The 22,641-nt window shown below is 30.3% G+C and overlaps 1 protein-coding gene across 1 annotated transcript in view; it reads left to right on the forward strand.

Annotated features, from left to right (window-relative positions):
* unc80 (unc80, NALCN channel complex subunit) overlaps nucleotides 1-22,641 on the forward strand; it is a 242,538-nt gene that overhangs the window by 166,183 nt on the left and 53,714 nt on the right. The window contains exons 42-48 of the mRNA XM_075373197.1: nucleotides 2,504-2,752; nucleotides 5,824-5,956; nucleotides 6,908-7,048; nucleotides 10,129-10,322; nucleotides 13,980-14,090; nucleotides 16,815-17,044; nucleotides 20,416-20,611. Coding sequence (XP_075229312.1) covers nucleotides 2,504-2,752; nucleotides 5,824-5,956; nucleotides 6,908-7,048; nucleotides 10,129-10,322; nucleotides 13,980-14,090; nucleotides 16,815-17,044; nucleotides 20,416-20,611 — 1,254 coding nt within the window. The remainder of the gene's footprint in view (nucleotides 1-2,503; nucleotides 2,753-5,823; nucleotides 5,957-6,907; nucleotides 7,049-10,128; nucleotides 10,323-13,979; nucleotides 14,091-16,814; nucleotides 17,045-20,415; nucleotides 20,612-22,641) is intronic.

The raw sequence follows: 22,641 nt of genomic DNA on the forward strand, positions 1-22,641 counted from the left end.
TCATTTTTGTAGATCTATGTATATCATTAATGTAAGTAAAACTAAAATAAACATAATAAAACTGATTAATAAAAAATGATCCAACAAGCAAAAAATAATATCTTGTCATTTCTTTAAATTTCAACTTTTTACAATTGGCGCTAAATTAATTACCCACAATTAGCAACCTTGTTTTTAATTTCATGCTGATCAAAAAGTCAGAATATAAAAAAAAGTAATTATATTTTACTTTTTAATATGTTTTTAAGTTGGATATATTTTTTTATTAGATAAATACTTTCATGAAGACATATTTTCTTTTACCATGTACCAGCAACTAGAATATTTTATTTTCATTAAAATATCAGAAGGAGTTGATCAATCCATCACCCTCACTAATCCCATACACATTCAAATAAAAACCAGACGAAGCTAGAACTAAAATTAATTTGCTTACCTTTATTACAAATGTTCTCCATTTTCCCCTGCAAATTAGTCTTCCTCTAAGCATACACATCAATTCCAGTGCTTCTCCCACTCCTCAAAAATGTGTGTGAAACCCTTTCCTGAAGGCCATCCACACTGCCTCCCAATTCTTTTTTTTGATATCTTCTTTGATATTTAAGTGGTAGCTTTTCAGCTTCAAATTTTGTTTTGGAAACAAAGCTTAGTCACATAGGGCTATATCTCTAGAGTATGAAGAGTGTGGAGTGACTACCATGTTGTTCTCCATCTTAAAATATTTTATTTTGAGGGAAGTGTCCACTGGTTATTATGACAAAATAGCAAATTTTGCTTTTTCTCATAATTTTTGCTTTTTTTGCCACACATCTCTTATGTGTCAAAACATCACTGTGATGTATTAATAAGTCGACTTCATAACACCTGCAGAACCAAATTCTCTGAGAAGAATGCTGTTGATGTTGAAGAACACAAAAAGTATGTATTTTGTTGCACTTCTGATCTATTACACCTTCTTTACTCTCGATGACTGCATACTATTCCAGTCCAGTCAGTGTTATATTGTCTTAAGCTCATAGCTGTAAACCTAAATTTCATCTCCATTTATTGCCATAGAGATGAAAGTAGGATCATTGTTAAGTATATCATGAAGCTCACAATATGTTGCTTCTTTTGATCAAGTGTCAAGAACCAAGGGACAAATTTTGCAGCTGCAATGGTGGATGTTTTAATTTTCAGTTAAAATTTCTTGGTAGGCCCATAACCAATATAAAATTTGCAGATTGTTCAATGTAATAAATCTTCTTTAAACGCATTACAAATCATTCCAATATTCTCAGTGGTCAGGTTACAAAGTTTTACTCAAAATTTTATGCAGACCTGTTTTTCAAATTTATTGGCAATCACACATGAGTAATAACAATGTTATAAAATTGTACCTCTAGACTGAGCACCTCTACACAAACGATGACTATGTGGCAGAATAATGACTGTGGCTTGGGATTAATGACTTTCTCTGTCCTATAAAGCATTTTACTAAAAATTGTTCATGGAGAGAGAAAACCCATCAAGCCTTCTTATTTCTAAAGATATTTCTTGTGTTCCCTTCAAGATGAAAACAGCTTTGCAGATCCTTTTAACTTTTGGACTCATATTATGCTCCTTTGTCAGTATTTCAACACCTTCAGTAAAACACAATCATCTTCACTGTCACCATCATACTTCCCTCCGTTTTAAAGCCACTACTGGCAAGGAACGGAGGGGGTGGTGTAGCGACCGGACACGCTACAATGGCGGGATCTTCTTCCCTGTTGGGGGGGGGGGGGGGGGGTCGAGATGTCATCATACTTACTCCTGTTAAAGCCCATCAGGGTTAAGAACAGGGGGAAGTGGCAACCAGAAGCATCACAAGTCTTCCCCTATAGGGTTGGGATGTCATTATACTGAGTGTTAGTTATAATGTCAAAAACCCAGTCTGATCAGAGTGATTTGTTTATATATCTTGTTAAATGAAGGACTTGATTTCATTTTATTGGTTATTTTTTGTTCTGTCATTAAAGTATACTGCTAATGATGGCGGATGTTATGAAAAGTTCATTTGTTTGTGCAGTAATGAGCTGTTGGAATCTACATTGATTAAAGACAGCAGTCTTGTGTTTGGTGTATTACTGATTATTTTTTCCTTAAGAAACTTAACTCAGGTCAAAATATTTTTAAAGATATTAAATAACTTACTGTTTTGAACTATTTAGAAAAAATTTTAATCATGTTATAAGGGTTTATAAAAGTTAATATTTTTTAAGTTCGAAAAACATCTCTTTTAGTCTTCTTTTTAAATTTAAGTTTAATTTTAGGTCTTTTTTTTTGGTATTATTTTGAATAAGCTTAGCAGTTTTTATAGTTTACCATTATGTTTTTTTTTTGTATCTTCCTTTCCTTTCTTTATAATTATTATTTTGTTTTGAAATTTTAACGCAATTATTTAAGTACTTTCCATTGTATAATGATTAGATCTAGACATACTTTTAAATATTTTTATTTCTCCTTTTAATTTTATTTACAGGTTATCTGGACATGTTTGGTTGAAGACAGTGCATTATTCTTACGTTATGTGTTGGAACGTCTTACACGAGATAAACAGGATTTAATGTTCAAAATATTAAGACATCTTATACGTTTTGTTCCAAGACTTCCACAGCAAGCTGCTTTTACTTTGTACAACTACATAATTGGCTATGTTATGTTTTACGTTAGGTCACCTCAAGAAGGTGGTCAGAATCTTATCGGTGCAGCTCTTTCAATTCTGTGGATGGTATGTTATTAAAAATTTCTGTTTTCATGTATGATTGTTATTAAAAACATTGTGAATATTATAGTATTTTCTTATTTGAACAATAGTTGCCTTTATGTTAATTAGGTATGATTTCTTTCTAAGATTTTCTTTAGTGTTTGTATTTTGCATCAGTTCACAGAATCTTTGAACACCAATATTCCTGTTTTCAGGTATTCGTACTCTATATAGATTTTTTTTGTGTCTTACTACCTAGTAACTTAGGTATATTTATTGCTTGTTGCCCCATTTCCCTTAACCTATTCACTAGATTTTCATTCCATCAAAGTTCACAGAATATTTCTATCAGTTGGAGTTCATTCATAATATTTTATGTTTTCAGTTTTTATTTGCTTTTTTTATACTTATTTACTAAATCCTATAGTTGTGGTAAATTAAACTTCTCTGTGATAATACTATATGAGTGTTTTTCTGTTACTTATTGACTGACAGAAATTTCACATTTTTCATTCAATTCAAGGATGATTTGTCCACAATGAGAACAGTGAAAATTTTATATATTTTTTCAATATACTTATCATTTAATTTATATGATGATTAAAAGTAGTTTTATTTATATTATTTTCATTATGCTAATGGTTTATTATTATTTATTAGTATATTATTATTAAAATTAATATGTAGTTGAAAATACTTCATACTGCAGTGCCACAAGAAGACTATTCAGCAAGTCAAAACGTATCTTTATATCTTGTTCTTAACATCTGCAAGAACATTTTAAAAAATTTAACCTAATTTATCCTCTCTCTTTTTCCTGTTTAACCTCCGGTAACTACCGTTTAGATAATTCTTCAGAGGATGATATGTATGAGTGTAAATGAAGTGTAGTCTTGTACATTCTCAGTTCCACCATTCGTGAGATGTGTGGTTAATTGAAACCCAACCACCAAAGAACACCATTATCCACGATCTAGTATTCAAATCTGTGTAAAAATAACTGGCTTTACTAGGACTTGAACGCTGTAACTGAACTTTCTAAATCAGCTGATTTGGGAAGACGCGTTAACCACTAGACCAACCCGATGGGTTAACCTAATTTATCCTAGAAACTTTTGTCGTAAAATTACACCTCTTCTTCATTGTATCTTTGCTAGTTTACTGATGCATGACTGATTGATTGATGTATCATACTATTTCTACATCTGTTACTATTTGCTACATGGCAAACTAGACTTCTGTTATATAGTATAGAATGTTGGTTGTTTACCAGTTATAGCTATTGTGCTCTATTATGTGCTTGTCCACACACACACACACACACACACTCTCTCTCTCTCTCTTTTTTCTGACACATTGTTAATAAAGCAATCAAAGAGACTCATAGGTTATAATTTTGATAGTTAAGTTCATATTTAGATATTTTAATATTAAATGAAATATAAACCACCAAAACAGAGTCCAGAACTGGAAAGCAGAATTTGCGTATTCATCTGTAACATATATTTCAGAATTTTTAAAAAAGAAAACAATTTCAACAAATTAACAAAATTATAAATAAATATGTTTTAATTTATTATGGAATTTAATAACAAATAAAAATAAGGAATCCCACGAAAAATCAATTCTTGGAATTAATATGGTAATTAAACTTATCTATTTACTGTGTTTTGGTGGTTTATATTTCATTTAATATTAAATTTTTATTAGCACAGTGATCAATATGTTAATGAATTATTTGAATTTTCAAAAAATTATTTATTTAATTTTATACATAAAGTAACAGTTAAAGGACCGAAAAATTTAATAAGCTTTAATGATATTTTTATTATTATTTTGAATGGGTTTAGTAATGAATTAGAAGTAATGTATGTTATAGATTCATTGTTGTAGGGAAAAAATTCATTTAATTAAAATAAAGGTAACTAAAAATATAATTAGGATATAAAAACTTGCAGAGTTATTGTATTTAGATTGTAAAATTACAGAGACTTAATAAAGAAGCTATTAAATTAAGACTACACATGCTATGAATGTAGAAAAGAAATTGAGTTCAGTGTAAATTTAGAAATTAAAAAGAAATGGTGAAAAGAATATTTATATGAAGTATTGTTCGTTAAGCACAAATTATGGGAAAAAAGAAAATCAGAAAAACAAAGGATGGAATCTTTGAATTGTAATATTACCGAAGAATTTTGAGAATTAGGTAGGTTGATAAAGTGTGAAATTTTAAGACAAAACCAGCAAAATCTTGTAAAAAGAAATATTTTGAGTTATAAAGCAGGACAATCATAATTAATCTTGCTTGTAGACTGTAACAACTGTAAAGAAGATAGTGAGAATGTAAAACAGATTTTAAGGAAGTATCATCTTGTTTTCATCCTTTCTTTTGTTAATATATATGTTTAAAAACATGCTCATGATTATAAATGTAAAAGAAAAACTGAGTATGTTGAGGTTATAATAATAGTGCAGAGTGCAAAGGAAAGAATTTCATCAAACTAATTTAAAAACTTATGTCAGAAAAAATCATTTAATTTAATTTTTTATTATTTTCTAATCATATTAATTTATAAGATATGCCATAAATGTGTAACCAGTGAGTTACTTGAAATAACTTATTGATACTATTGACTATTGCATTACGCTTGTTATGTAATAAAGTAATGAGTTATATTACTCTACTTGTGTTACTTAGATATTACTTCGGACTGTTCTGAGTGTAGGCTACATGTATTGTAGCCTACTAGTCAGCAGCGTGGCATAAAATTTATTCCTGTGCCAAATATATAATTTCAGTAGTTCTGAATATTTTAATATACCAGTCTCTGTAGATCACCTACAGAAGTTGTTAATTACTACTACAGTATCACTGCACACAGTATCAATAGTGCCTATTGATTACAACAGTCATTGCCACTTAAAATCTGTTTTATATTAAATAAAATCGTGAAAAAATATCTATGAAGTGTAGAAATTTTTCCATATTGCACCATATCTATGCTAATTTTCTAACAAGATAGATAGATTTTGTTTCCCTTAGTAAAATAATAAAATTGTTATTTATAAACAACTAAACTCTAAGTTATTTTCAGGTGGTACATAGTGTTCACGGTATTATGTTTAAAGACTTAAAGCAAATACTGCGTAAAGAGCAATGTGATGCATCTATATTACTAACTGCTAATGTACCGTCCACTAAAAAAATTATTGTTCATGGACCACAAGGTATGTCATTGTGATATATTCTTTTTATTAATATAGCATGTTTTTATCCTTTCATAATTGAAATAGTTTCCTGTCTTTTAATCTAAAGAACCATGTGATAGTGCTCAGCCGAAATCTTTATCAAATATTAAGATATTTATTTGTATTTTACTTAAAGTTTACTTTGTAATTTAAGTTGATAGGAACTGGAGAACTTACAAAGAATTAAATAAAATATTCATTGACTAACTTTCATTCTTTAAAGTCGACCAGTCTAAGTTCTTTGGATTGAGAATAATTTAAAATATTGATGCAACATTGAATTTTACATCCTCTTTTTAGCATTTTTCATTGCCAGATAAGTTTGGAACTGTGTTTTAAAGAATTTGACATATCTTTTTGTAAAGTAAATTTAATTGTAATTTTTGCTGTTATATTTAACTGCAGGTATGAATCACTAATATATATAAATATATATATTGTGTAGAATTAATAAAAAAATATTTTTTAGGATTTTCATGTATTTTTAATACTTAATACTAAATATAGCTTCAGGTTAATTTATTATACCTGTTCATTAAGTCTCATAATTATATAGTTATAAACAACATGACACAAGATACACAGTACACTCCTGAAAGTGGTTGAGCATGACTTAATCATGCTCAAGAGATATTAGCATCCTCTGTCAGGCTAGGAAAAGTGAAAATTAAAGATGTTTCTTGCTGAAAATTCATCAAGATGAAAATTCCATTGGGTATGACAAAATACCTAGTCTGACAAAATACAGATGTAAAATTGTCTGTAAAAAAATCATCTGTAATTTGTAAATTTTTAATCTTATCAGCTGTAAAATTTACACTGTATTCTGTTCACTGCAGTAATGACCATTAGTGAACAACCTACACATATAAAACTCATATTTAAATTCTTATGGTTTAGTAGTTTATTTTATCTTTTATAATTTCACAGATCAGGATGCTGGTGGCATACCTTCACAATTTCCAGTCCAGGAAGATACACAGTTTTGTCAGATACTGAGGGAATCATTAGATTTTTTTAGTATTGATGAAAACAAACATAAAGAATTCTTTCTTGTGGATCATAAAACACGTAAGTGTATACAAAAATTTTAACACTTCCATACCATTCTCAGTATATCTCTTATAAATTAACTAATCTTGTGTTATACAAATGAACTATATCCTCTTTCAAATCGGTTTCAGTATAAATCTAGGAATTAGAAAGAAACTAAAAAATGTTTGTATAGAGTTTATTATCTGAATGCAATCATAAATAGTAGAAAAGTCTGAAGTTATTTGTTGTATGATATGTAAAATTGTTAATTGTTAACATCCTGATCTCCCATAGAGGAAGACACCCATCTTGTGACAATCTTGGTCTCCACACCACCCCCTCTATTCCTAGTTCTGATGGGCTTTACTGGAGATCAACTTTAAACCCTCTAAACTTGATAACATAACACAGTCATCAGTTTGGCTTCTGTCAGGATGTCAACAATGCAAATGCCTCGGAAGGTATTTTCATCAGTGTATTTTCACAACCTACTACCTTTGTATGGCCATTTCCAATCATGACCAACCATCATTATGTACAACCCTCAACTATCAAATTAACCAATTTGTGAAAGCACAATCCACGTGCCTTCCTCTAACATCAAAGGTTTCACTTAAAAACTCTTCCTATATCTAACTTCAATTAGACTATGCACTAGGATCAGATTGCAGATAGGACGTACAAGAGCCACTCACAAGTACCTGATACTTATCAGGTCAGTCATATGCTAAGATATGACTGCCACCTAACTGTGTGCCACATCCTTGTGGATTGGGTTTGTTATGCGATCTTACATTGTAAATTTAAGTTGCCTGGGAACATTCGTCAAATCCTGGGGACAGACAAGGAGATTTTTAGGCTGGGTGTTGTTATTTCTGCGACCAGTTGAAATTCTGGATGAGTTGAGTGCATCAATTTAATATTGTTTTTATTAGTTTTTTAAATTTGTTTTCTTTAGTGTTCTGTTATCCGAGAAGGGGCCCATACACTCCTCTCAGACTCTGTTGAATTTTATTTGTTTAATTTAAATTTTATATTTTTTTGTTTGTTTTTATTCTTTGTTTCATTTTTAATTTATTTCTCTTGTTATTATTTATGTGGTATTTTTTTTTATTGTTAGTTATAAGTTACTAAGTTACTAAAGATGGACGAAGCAGGAGCGATATAAAATGCCGAATAGCACAAGCTAAACGAGCCTTCAGTAAGAAATATAATTTGTTTACATCAAAAATGAATTTAAATGTCAGGAAAAGATTTTTGAAAGTGTATGTTTGGAGTGTCGCTTTATATGGAAGTGAAACTTGGACAATCGGAGTATCTGAGAAGAAAAGATTAGAAGCTTTTGAAATGTGGTGCTATAGGAGAATGTTAAAAATCAGATGGGTGGATAAAGTGACAAATGAAGAGGTATTGCGGCAAATAGATGAAGAAAGTAGCATTTGGAAAAATATAGTTAAAAGAAGAGACAGACTTATAGGCCACATGCTAAGGCATCCTGGAATAGTCGCTTTAATATTGGAAGGACAGGTAGAAGGGAAAAATTGTGTAGGCAGGCCACGTTTGGAGTATGTAAAACAAATTGTTGGGGATGTAGGATGTAGAGGGTATACTGAAATGAAACGACTAGCACTAGATAGGGAATCTTAGAGAGCTGCATCAAACCAGTCAAATGACTGAAGACAAAAAAAAAAAAAGTTATAAGTTTTGGTTTTTGTCTTTAAATATTGTAGGTTTTTAATGTGTTTTAGGTTTTTTTTTGTTTTAATGTTATTTTAGCTGTTTGTTTACTTTTTTGGATTTTTTTTATCATGTAGTTTTTGTTATCTGTTAACCCCTTCTTTCTCTTTTATTTATTTTACCCCAGGCACTGATAACACGCAAGCATTTTTTGTTAAAAAAAAGAAAAGATCATTATTGTTTGAGTCTATAAACATCAAAAATGCTTTCCTCCAAAATGCCTAACTTGGCGAAGTAAGCTCCTAGGCGGATCCGTAGCCAGTAGGGTTGCTATTCTGTCTATACAGCATCAGATTCCCTCAGTCATTCTCTGCAGAGCTAAGAATCCCAGGAAACCAACAGCTATGTTCCATTCCCTTTTGGTTTTCCAATTAACTTGCCAATCAAAACCAGAATTGATCCTTGCAAGCTTTTTAGCTGCTTTGGTACATTCAGCTTCTTACCTGGAGCAGACATATGACATGGTACACATCATCAATGGTCCTACATTCTGGACACAAGCCTGAATTAATCAAACCAAATCTGGCCAACCTATCTTGAAAAGCACTATGTCCAGAAAGAAGTTGTGTAATATTCTGATTGGGGAAAATTCACCTAACTACCTTCATACTTCTCACATCAGGAAAAATACCATGCATGAAACAGCCACTGGACGACCATTCAGTCCACCTTACCTGCCTTAAATGGAAGCCTTGGTTGTCTATTTCTTTTATACATCCAAAGGCAAATTGCCCTACCTTCTTAGTATCATAATGTAATTGGTGCTTAGTTGCAAGGATATCAATGGGCTTAATGCCAGAAATAAGGACCACCTCTCGAGTGACAGTCCTATAGGCACCAATCACAGATAACAATAGGAGATGCTTGGCTCTCATCAAAATATTCCTATAACATTTTACATCATTTGATAACACCTAGATATTTCTGCAACAGTACATACCTAATTGATGAGAATGGTCATGCCGAAACTAGTCAAAATGGATTCAGGGATGGTCAAATGGATATTTACATTGAAATATGAAAACCAAAATGTTTCGCGATCATAATACTTACTTTACTTCATACAAGTAAGTAAAAACAGCCCTTGTATATAGTACCAAAATAATAGTTCATTATCTAACTAAATTTTTATAGCATCAGAATAATTCATTTTATTCAGTGTAAATTAACATACCTATGGTTTTAACAACAGACTGTTTCTGCTATTACAAAATAAAAATTAAAAAAAATATATTTTGCAGAAACAGAGATTAACTTACTTAATGGGGACATAAAAGTAAAAATACTAAATAATAAATTTTTAATTAATTAATATATTTTGCTGTTATGATGGTATTTGTTAAATTATTTTTTATTTGTTTAATTTTTTTTTATTGCAGATCAGATTCACAATCCAAACTCATATGTGCGGGATTATTACTTTTTTAAAAGATCACAATATCCACAACTGCAGTTAGTCCATATGAAGACTGACGAAGCGTTCAATGCATTACAAAGACAAGAATTGATGCATAAATTTGTTGAAATCGGCAAAGTACTTTTAACTTGGGCTATATTAAAGAATGTTGATATGGTTTGTTAATTAATTGATCTTAATTTTGTATTAAAAGAAAATTAATATTTTTATGAAGTGTCATTAAATATAACATATAATAAGAAATATGCTGTTATTTATCAGAAAAGAAAAAGTGAATATGTTATAATATGTAGAGTACAGATTACAGTGACAGCTGAATTATTTAGAAAATTGCTGTCGTACTGTGTTCGAGTATATTTAAAGTTCTTACATTTTTTCTAATATATAAAAATACTTTTCACATTTTTTAAATAAAATAATGATAATAAATTTTCAGTAATTCATAATAATAGAGACAAAAATTATTCTAATTTCACATAATTTCAACTTAATTTAGGGTCAAGTTAGAGAAAGTTATACTTGAGATATCAAAGTAGTTGTTCACAAAAACTTATGCTGTTTATTGGATTGAAATACAATTAAGGGAAGTGGAGATATTCACTGTTTAATATCTGCATTATCATGAACCTAGATAAGACATATGTGTCATGTGCATTATTCCCATAAAAAATAAATAAGGAAAAAAATAATAGTGTCTCGTACCAGAGATGACTCTACACAAGATCAAACGTATGATTTAATTTTTACTTCCTAAGTAAAGGAAGTATTGTGATAATGAAAAATTTCGGTTTTCAGATTTCAAAGGAAAAATCCATTTTGCCATCCCTGAATCCATTTTGACTAGTTTCGGCGTGATGTCTGTACGTACATATGTACATATATATGTATCTCACATAACTCAAAAACAATTAGCCATGTTGAAATTTTGTATTTAGGACTGTTGTAACATCTAGTTGTGTAACTCCCCTTTTGATTGCAATCGAGAGAACCAAAAGTATCCAAAAAAATCTGGATTTTTTTGGATTTTGGACTTTTTCTTAACTGCAGTAATAAGCTCTTATTGAGATCTTTTCAACAATGTAATAAGTGGTACTTATTTTCATTGGTTCCAGAGTTATAGCCAAATGAAATTTTAATTAATGAAATATTTGGATCGTAAAAGGGGAAGGCACATCAGTTCAAATCGGACTTTTATCTCCTTTTTTTAGTTTAAATATATTGATTTATTAGTAATTATTAACCTCTAATTGCAAAAAGATTTTTACGATAAGTAGTAATTCAATAATAACAATTAAAAAAAATATGAAAAAAATATCCGAAGTTATTAATGAAATAAAATTTCATGTACTTTTCATTTTAAAAAAATGTGTATATGTAATTTAATATGTATACAAGGATGTCATGTGGTACACATTGGATTTTTTGTTATCGTCTCATAGTCTATGAACTGTTTATAGTTACACTGTAATTTCATAAAAATTAATTTTCTTATTACACTCTACTGAGTTGAGGAAATATTTTATAGCAAGCAGTATATTAATTTGTTTCTTTATATTATCAACATCTGCCTTTATTATGGCTTTCATGCATTTAAAGCATCTTAGGTTCAAGCAACACTAGTTGATGTAACAATATTCACTTTGCAGCTATGATGAACAGACCAAAGATATTACAATATGCTGATTTGTTAAGTATGTTCAGCTTGATGAAAGAAATGAGTAACCACTTCAACCTTCTATTTCCCAATTAAGCCTTGGCATGGGATCTGGTTATTCTTGAGAATGGATAAGCTGTTTTTGGGAATGACATTTGACTCATGTCATATTGTGTTCATCAAGGGAATTAACTTTAGTATTTCAGTTGAGATTACCGTTATGTTTGGATTGTTGGATTGAAGGTTAATTAATAATTAAAATTATTGTTAGTAGATGTTTTAGAGTAGTTGTGAAAATTAAATCACCTTTTTTTATATATATATATATATATATATATATTAAGCAAACAGCAAAAACTGATTTATTATTTTAAAAAAATAATAAAGTTATTTGTACATTACTAAGTCAGGAAGTGATTGACTGTTATTCTATAATGCGTTCAAAAAGTAACTCTACACCTGTAATTTTGTCTTAATTTTGTAATTCATTTTGTTTTCCTCGGTTAGCTCTCCCACAAACTGGTGAATGATTTCGCAATGACAAGCTGAATTAACTGTTTCTGCAAGGCATATTAGGCATGCTAATCTTCTGGGTATTGCAATCCACATCCCAATCTTCTGGTCATCATGCACTGATATAACAGCATGTAACACCAGCTTCCTTACAGTAGTTGGAAATAATCCCATGAACATCCAGCCATAATTGCAAGCATCAGAGTCTCAGAGTTGACTGAAGAGTCTCAGAGTTGTTCATGTGGAATGTTTTTGGTGAAATCATGAATAGAATTTTGAAGTTTCTGAAGGCTGTGAGAATTTCCTTGATAAAGATTATTTTTTGCATAATCCTAGAAGTAAAAATCCAGTAAGATTAAGTTTGGTGAAAGAAGTGGTCTCAAGTGCTTACAAGTGATTTGATCTTCAAAAATCTCTAGTAACTAAGTGGACTGTGTGTGTGTGTGTGTGTGTGTGTGTGTGTGTGTGTGTGTGTGTGTGTGTGTGTGTGTGTGTGTGTGTGTGTTGCATGCATGCATGCATGCATGCAACATCATGCCATCTTGTTAAATCCAAGTGTTCTGTGTTCTAATTTTGTCCTTGGTTAGTTCTCCCCCAAAGTGGTGAATGATTTCACAGTAACAAGCTGAATTTACTATTTCTGCTAAGAGTATTGGGCATGCTAATCTTCTGGATATTGCAATCCACATTGAAAATTTCAGGAGAAATTTCACGTACCGCATGTGGATTGATGGCAGACCATAAACCTAAGTTCTGAGCATGCTGATACCATGATAAATGGTATCATACCTCATCAGTATAGAAAGCATAGTCCTTAATATCAAAAGAATTGTCTTCTATAAACTGTTGAAGCCACTCACAGAACTGAATTTGCTTTCTACAGTCTGTTGTCAGTAACTTTTGAACCACTTTCACTTTTTATGGGATGAGACTGAGTCTAATGAATTCCCTCATGTGCAGTTGCAACAGTAATATTTTGATGTTTTTCTGTTTGGCCCTCTTTTTCATGGACTTGTTGGGACTGCGTTGCGTAGCAGCTGATATATGTTGTAGTTTTTCTTTGTCAAATATTGATGGTTTGCCACTTTACTCAGTTCTTTACTGATCCCATCCCCCAAATTAATTGATTAGCACTCTTACACTACATTGATTAGGAACCAGTGTACCTGGAAATTTAATGGAAAACTAGTCTTTCACTGGTTCTGTGAACTCACGGAAAATGTTTTCGATGAGAGATATTCACTATTCTAGAGTTAATACAGTGTAATACTGTTCTGACAGACACTGTGCAGAAAGACATGGTCTTAATCAGTGGTAAGTGATGAAGTTACAATGAACATGAAAGAATCAGAAATGCCTTCTTGTCTCAAGGTCACTACCCTGATTGGCTCATGGTTGCAAACTGTACACAACCCAGGATTATCAACCTTTGCAGAAAACATTATTTGCAGTTCACAGAATACAATTCCTTAACATGTAATCATGTTTTTATATTTGTCTGTTACTTTTCTAACACTGTATATTTCTTGTCCTAATTTACTTTTCATATGCTACGTAGTCTTCAAATGATCTCTGAGTTGGAAACTGATTACATAATCTGTTCATTCAGAGTAACTGTGGATTTTTTTTCTATTTTGTTGTTGCAGGTAGTACAAAGAGTTGTATTTCTTCATGAAGAACTTATGAAATTACCATCATTTCCACGTAAAGCCCTTGAAGCTGATCTTGACCTTTACAAAGGAGGAGAAATGGGCAAAGTGTGTAATAAAAAAAAATATAATTATTAATATTAGAATTAGGAATATGAATTGGAATTAATGATTAATTTTAATGGCAGAATTCAAAATTAAACCATTTTATTAATGGCCTTTGTATTAAATTAAAGATAAATCTTGTTTTCTCAAAAAAGGGAATAATAGCAATAGAAGAATTTTAAAATTAAAAATACAATATTCAAAAATTTTACTTTTTTTCTCAGTTTAAGTAGAAGCAATAAAAAGAAAATTTAAAATTATAATAAATGTACATATTTTAGTTCTTCAAATATTTTACTAAATTTTTTGTTCAGTAAAATAACAAACTTTTAACACAGGTACACTGAAATTGTAATGTTTATGTTTTGTTCTGGAGTTGTGGGCCTGGAAGTTCAAAAAATAAATTTTCAGAAGATTTTGTCTTAACCAACAAAATAAGATATATATAACTGTTCAATAAATCAAAACAGCAGATTTTTGTAGGCATCTTTGTTAATCTATAATTATTTGAATTTCATCAAGTAGGGAAAAACCACTCCTATTCACCCACCCTTAATGATTAAGTGTATAAAATAGTTAAAATTTTATTCCATGTGTTGAAGTTTCTTTGGACGGCTTATACTCTGATTCATGCTTTTCCTTCTATGTTCTCTATAGGGTTCATCTCAACGTAACACCCAGCAATAGTCTGCCATCAGACTATTAGTAGTCCATTTTCCTTGCTAATGGAAAGGAGGTTTCCATTTCTTTCATGTGTTGATGAAATCGCTCACCCATCTCTTTGTTAACGGCACCCAAATTTTCAGGAAAACAGTCCACATGTAAATTTAGGAAATGAAACTTCAAGCTTGTAACAGCCTAAATTTTTGTACTGGTGGAATTGGCACTAGTATGTCTAGACCTTGAGGAACCAGGCATAAAGCAGATGGCATATTTGGATAGACAGTTTTCTTCTTTTATTCTTTAAATTGAAACTGTGAACACCAGTCAAACAAAAGTAACAATCATTGGTGTGATTTCGTGGCTCTCATCACACCATTGGAACTCCAAATCTGTACAATTTTTGTTCAGCCTTTGACCACCATCTAACTCCTTCAACACTTATGTAGCAAATGTAGAGGAGAGCCCAAGTTTTGTCTTGGTGTATTTTCACTCTGAAATATGTGAGGTACACTTGTCAAATGAAACTTGTTATATTTATTTTTTGCCTTTTCAGAATTGCAGAATTTTTGCAGTCTCTTGGAGCTATTTGAAAACAGAAATTTTGCTTTATGGCCTGAAAATATATTTTGCACTGACAAAAATGTGTTTGATCATGGAGGACAGAAAAAAAAACTCAATTTACACACACTGATGGTTGAAACAGCACTGATAGTAGATGCACGGTGCATGACTGGTGCAGATAGCTACCAATAAACACATTATACCTTGTTAAGTCTTTTTACAACCTGTCAGCCAAGCTCTCCCACTGTCTCATTACCTTTAACCCAAACCCCTTCCACACCCTCCTCTTCAGATCACTCAACTCTTTAGCTACAAGAATGCATAATACAAGCCAAAAATGTGAATATATTATAATAATTTATTTTTTAAATAAAAAACATTTTATGTCTATTTTATAGTATCACATTTTCACAATTTTTCAACTTTTTATAAATTCTTAAAATTGTGATTTGCAAAAAATCCTGAAGTGATGGGAAAACATGAAGGTTATTTTCAGATTCAGTGCTAAAAAATTCATAGGGATCACAATTATCAAAAGTTGAAAACATTCCACAACCCAAATTTTGCAGGCTTGTGTAATTATTTAACTTTGTTTATACTTACTTATATACTCAATTATTAAAATATATTAATCATTTTTGTTAAAATACAAAAAATAAAAGAAAATTAGTCCTAAATAAAAAGAGAAAAGATGTAAGAAAAGATGTAGATATTGGTTCATGCAATCCTACTACTGGATTGTACAAAAATTCACTGCAAACTTTCTGGAGCTAACTGGGTTGAAAAAGGCAAATTACAAATAAAATAAACAGTATCAAATTATTCACTTCTATTTAGTTTATAACAGTGATTGCCAGACTGTGCACTGCGGCACCCCGGGGAGCCACAACATCTTCACAGGAGTGCCGTGAAATATTGTAAAAGCTTCTTAATTAATTGAACCAAGACATTTATAATTATTAATTTAATGTTAATGGTAAAAAAATAATGAAGATACACGAGTTTTATTTATCTTTATCTATTACTTACAAGTAGTTATACTTTTACTTAGGGTAGGGTGCCATAGACAAATTTTAATTGAAAAAGGGCGCCGCCGACTTGAAAAAGTTTGGGAATCACTGGTTTATAAATTATAACTTGCTCCACTACATCAAACTGTTGAATGCCTGAGCTATTCTGGCATTCTCTAGATGTTCCATAATTGTCTGATTGGATGATGTAACATACAACATTGTGCTATTCAAAATGGTTTTTAAACAGTTTTAAAATCACACTAACACTTTTCTTTTTTAAAACTAGTATTCATGTGAAAGTCAAATTACATCACCACCTGGCCACAGCATCGGCAAATTTGAAGCCCATTAATCAATAACCAGTGTGGAGTTCATTAATTTAAAAGTTGTACCTGTAAGTCTTAGTATATTAATTTCTTTGGTAGTGTTCATAATAATATATTTCTTTTTTAATTCCTGTCATTTCTAATGACTAGATGTATTCTTTCAGGAGTTGTTTGGTTTGGATGTATTGCATAAATTTATGTGGGTTCGCCTTATTGCTAGAATGTTTGAAGCTATGGCCGGTAACTTTGCATATTCAGGTGATATCCATTTGTTCCTAAATGTTTTAAATGGTGCTGTTATATTACACAGTGAGGACGCTTGTATACTAAGATATGTTATGGCTACTTATATTAATGCTGCTCATAACTTTAAGAACATATTCTCTACGAATGGGTATGTTTAATTATTTATTTATTGTACTATTCTTTCTGTAACTTTTAGATATTCATGAATGCTTATTCATGCTTATATTGTTGAATATACAAATGTGTAATAATAGGAATACTATACATTAAATTTAATTACTGGTTGCATAAAAAAGTTTGAAAATCAACCTGAAATTGGTAAATAATGAGGTTCCATAGTCACATGTTTATGTTAGATAAATGAACCAAGAGAAGTGGAAGATCCTGTAAATTGAAAAGATGAGGTTATAAAAATACTTGAAAATAAATTCAATAAACTAGGTTGTTTATATTTCATATAATATTAAATATATATATATTTACATATATATCTTTTATTAAAGACACAAATGTCATCTTTAAAATAAATTGCTTTTGTAATTTATGAATTTTGAATTTGTCAAAATTTTTACTGTTTTATAAATTTTGAGATTATTCTGGACAAATACAAAAAATTCTGAATTTCAGTAGTGAACAGCAAAATTACAAAAAAATTCACAAATTATAAAAACAATTTATTTATACCCACACAGACACATATACACACACAAGGTTTATCACTAAGTTCTCCAGTGCCTGTTGATTACCATATGTTTTCTCAAATCGTGGAATTAAGCTGGACACAGCCACCCAAACATTTCCTTCTCCACATTAATTTTGGTGCAATACTTAGATGTTATCATAGCAACAGCCGAAAACCAAGCTTCACACAAAAAAGAAGTTGCAAATAGAATTAAAATCCCTTGACCATTGCCACTTAGGAGTGGATATTCATCTTATCTGATATCCAAAATTCAGTTAATTCCATGCTGTTAAATTTTGTTTTCTATGTATTGTTACAAGAATAACTCGGTCAGATTCTCTTCATCTGTAGCAGTAAATTCAGATGGAGCAGTGGCATTGAAGAACACATTTTAAACTTCTTTGAAAAAATTGATTTCCTACCTCGAGAGAAATCAACTCCATTGAATGTAAAAAATTGTTGCAGCAGGAGGAAATATTCCTTGCCTCTGTCTTCATTCATTTTTTTTCTTTGCTTTGGTTTTGTTTACAAAAGCTAAAATTCACTTAATCAACTTTAAAAGGTGTTTGTTGGTTCCCTGGAGATGTTGAGAGCATTCAGATTTTCAAGAATTTTGCATAAATTAGGTAGTTTTACCAAAAAAATCTTCATTCACAGAATATGAGACTCTTAACTCTTAAGAATATGAGAAATTCCCACAGTTCATTTGTACAAGATAATACATTACCACGAGAAAGCCATCACAAAGTGCTGTAGCACAAACTATAAGTTTTTTCAGGTATAAAATATCAAGGATCTCGAAACAAGTCTTGAGCCTTTGCACTAACACTGATAACTTTTACAGAAGAGGTCTACAATCTTATTGCTATCTGTAAACCATGCATAGCAAATCAAGTGAGTTCCACTGTAATCAAATAAATTAAGTAGGCCTCATCCAAATGCAAGTCAAATTCCTTTCCTTTTATTTTCTCAATTAATTGAACATGAGGTCCTTCAATATGAGCTGTATACTACAGCTGATAGTGTTATTAGACAAAGGCACTTTTTAAAGTAGCTTTCCGAAGACTCACTGATCATAATGTTCACCATATCTAATGTGATAAAATGAGTTCTTCTCTTATTATATTATTCTTCTCCAGCGTGCTCTCTGGTGCCAAAACTTTTATACACAGAACATATCATGCCTCTCTTTGTCATTAATTTCTGTCAATGTAAAACCAAAATTCAAATGGCTGTCATCATATTTTAGATTTTCACACTTGCCACTGGTTGACAGTATGTCCTCTTAATTTTCACTCTCCCAACACTTAATAGAAACAGATCCATCTTTAAAAATACATACGAGAAAAAATATTTCAAAATCTTCATTTGATTTGATCACAACAATATTCAGTCTAATACAATCTTAAAAAATAATTCAACACCAAAACCTGTAAAAAAACATTTATTTATACCTGAACATGAAATACCAGAAAATTCAAGAAACTATTTAAACAATTGAGAGAGTAGTGTTACATCATCTAATAACCGTCTACTTATACCTCCACAAACAATATCTAAGAGGTATCTTCTAGATGTCACATCCTATGACATTGAATTGAAAATGGAATTAGAATTATGGAAATTGTATTATTTTCATAATTATATTTTGGGAATCGGTGTATTACATAAAAGAAAAATGTTAAATTGTAATTTTTAAAATTGATATGATCTTTTAGTATATTCTTCTTACAGTATTTGAATTATGTTTAAATAGAGGCAATTAATCTATACTTAGTGATTTTGCATACTGTTTATTGTTTTTATATATCTTTATATATATCTACACTCAATTGTATTTCTAACAATCAATTTTTAGATTGTTAGGTGAAAGACCTATTATAAAATTATTTTTTTTTTTACGTACACGTTTGTGTCACTAAACCTTGAAGCTCAATAAAAAATGTTATGTTAAATTTTGATGTAAGAATTACTTCAAATTATTTCAAAACTTAGTTTTTTTCATCTGATTTTAATTATTCTATAAAAATTTTCTACATATTTATTTTGTTACTTCTTGTAAGTCTCTGAAGGTGTAAATTCTGCTATATTACCTGTTTCCAGTCCACTGTATCCTTTATTGTTTCACATCAAATAAGTTTTTCAATCTTTAAATCATATATCTATCTAATCCTACCCCTTCTCCTATTTTTTCCTGAATTCCCATCCAAAAACTTATTATTTGCTACACTCTGTAAATATTCACCATCCAATTCATCTCTTATACCCTCTATAGTGTCTGGTACAGCATGTAACTTATATGACTAGTTTAAAGTTTTTTTTATATTTATCGATTTACTTTCATAATTTTAGATTCATAAATATTTTCCTAACTTTTCTCTTTCTGATCTTCCCCCAAATTAAGGGTAATTCCCGTAGTTACATGTCAGTGTAGTGCAGAATCCCAAAATCAATTTCTGGGTATACAGTCTATCTCTATTCATTTTGTTTGTTACCTAAGCTCTAAGTTATAAATATCAATTATTTATAATATTTTATTAATCATTTGTTTTGTTCACCCTTATATTTATTTTATCATAAGATTGAGTTCAGTTGTCATCCACTGTTTTGTTACTCATACAGCTCCACTTCCACCAGTATTTGTTAAATCATTCCAAAATAATTTATACTGATATATTTTTTTGATTTCGAACTATGTAATATGAAAACCCAAAATTTAATTTTATGTTGTTTAAGTAACGGTTAAGTAATAATCTTTACTAATGTAAATAAGTATAATAATCTTTATTTAATTGGTTATATGATTACATTTACCTAATGTACTTTTTATTTTACAGATATTTATTGATAATACCGACATTGTTGCAACTGTATGCTAGTCATCAGACTAATAAACTTGTAACTTGTACGGTTGAATATGTTGTTAAGCAGTTTTATCTTATGAATAGAAAACCTTTTATTCTTCAGATGTTTGGCAGTGTATCTGCTATTTTAGATATTGATGATACTGCTCAGTTTGGTGATGCACATAAGGTATTTTATTTTTTATCACTGATATTAATGATGAAATGTAATTAACAATAGTTATATGCCTAAAATAAACATTTTAAAATTTGTTGTTTTTTCTTCAGATTATTTTTCTGCTTAAAACTAGATATTTTTTCTTAATAAACATACAATACAACTTGGAATTTGCTCTTACGTGGTACCGAACAGAAAAATTAAATAAAATTTCCTTAGAGAAAATATTGTTTAAAAAAAATTGATTAAAACAAATCTGGAATGAAGGGGTATCCAAAATTAACCAGAATTTGACCTGACATGCAATCTAGAGATAATTGTGAATTCTAACTGTTCAGGCTTACAGTAATCTGTCGAATCTGTCTCGTGACATTGATGTGTATTGTTCATAAGTCATTCCATGCCAGTTTTTCTTTGTGCTTTGTAAACATGTTATGTGACTTGATGTAGCCATTCACATGTTATGTGAATAGCTACTGAAACAGTAGTGATGCTTTAAATTACTTTTAAATGGAAAATTTATGTAACACACAGATCTATGAGTGGTATTCGCATTTCATACAAAAAAAAAATGTCAATTTAAGATAAATCAGGATCTGGTCAATCTTTCATAATTAGGAATGATGAAAAGCTTGAAAAAGTTCACATACTTTATGAACGTCATCATCGACTATTGAAGAGATTTCTGAATTGAATTCTGTGTCTTGGATTTCTTGCCAATGAATTTTATTTATGATGGTTTAAACATGAAACATGTTGCTACAAGATGTATGCCTCAGTTGGTCACAGATCAGAAAAACTAATCATTTTAATGTGTGCAATGATTTGAAGGACCAACTTTAAAATCATCCAAATATACTTTCTAAAGTTTGACAGGTTATGAGAGTTGGTACTATGATTAAGACCTAGAAACAAGACCGCTATTAAGCCACAGCAAATCACCAAGTTTATACTTTGCTATTCTTTAAACAGCAACTTTGATCAAATGTGAAGACATTAATTTACTTTTTTGATGCAAACAGGATAATTTGCAAAGTTTTTTTTTTCACCAGACTGCGTACAGATGCTCATAGTATCTTCAGACTGCAATATATATTTACTTCATACTGTATTGTTATCATGAAACCTGTTTTAATAAATTATTCTATCAGTTTGTTCCTCCTGGGCAAACAGTGAATCTGTATTTTTACCTGGATGAGTTGAGAAGAGTGCATGATGAAAACACTCGCCTTGATTATGATGATTGGTTCCTGCACCACAATAACACCCACCTTCACCCATATTGTACTTGTCAAACACAGTTCTTGTTGATAAACAAAATGACTGTTGATCCCTTACTTCCTTACTTACCTGATCTTAACAAGAAATTTATATGTGAGAACTAGAAAAAGTTCTCACATAAAAAAAAATCTTCAGGTCTTGAGCAATATTCTTTTCAGGAATTCCAAAATGTTTTTCATTATTGGGAACACCATTGCGGTTAATGATTTGGTCACATGGATAGTACTTTGAAGGAGATTGGTTTCAGTAAGTAATTGTTAAAACAATTTTTTTTTTAATTCTGCAAATTTTTTAGGATCCCTCATACAAAAAACTTACATTTCTTTAAAAAGTTTTGCCAGATGTTTTTAAAATTCATAAATGGTTTTGATGCTTGATGCCTTTTTCTTAAATTCATATTGTTTTCTTATTTTATACTAGTCATCTCCTCTTTACTAAGAATCTTTTCTTTAAGGTCCAATCAAATGGCGTATATTCATTAGCCACTATTAAATGTTTGCAACATACAGGATACGTGCAACAAACATTTTTTACTTTTGTAATTTAAAGAAACTGTTTTTAAAAGATTGGTTAAAAAACTGGGTTAAAAATAGATGAGGTTTTAGCCACTCAATTTTACTTCACAGCCTTCAATTTTCAGGGTTTATGAGTTATGGAACCATCGGTTGATAGAGATGCTGACCACAAAAAAAATTAATATATGTTACATATTCACTTTTCTTATACATGATTAGAATTCTAACTATTTTGCTTGTAAAAAT

The sequence above is a fragment of the Lycorma delicatula genome, chromosome 8 (assembly GCF_047948215.1).
Source record: "Lycorma delicatula isolate Av1 chromosome 8, ASM4794821v1, whole genome shotgun sequence".
Classification (NCBI taxonomy): Eukaryota; Metazoa; Arthropoda; class Insecta; order Hemiptera; family Fulgoridae; genus Lycorma; species Lycorma delicatula.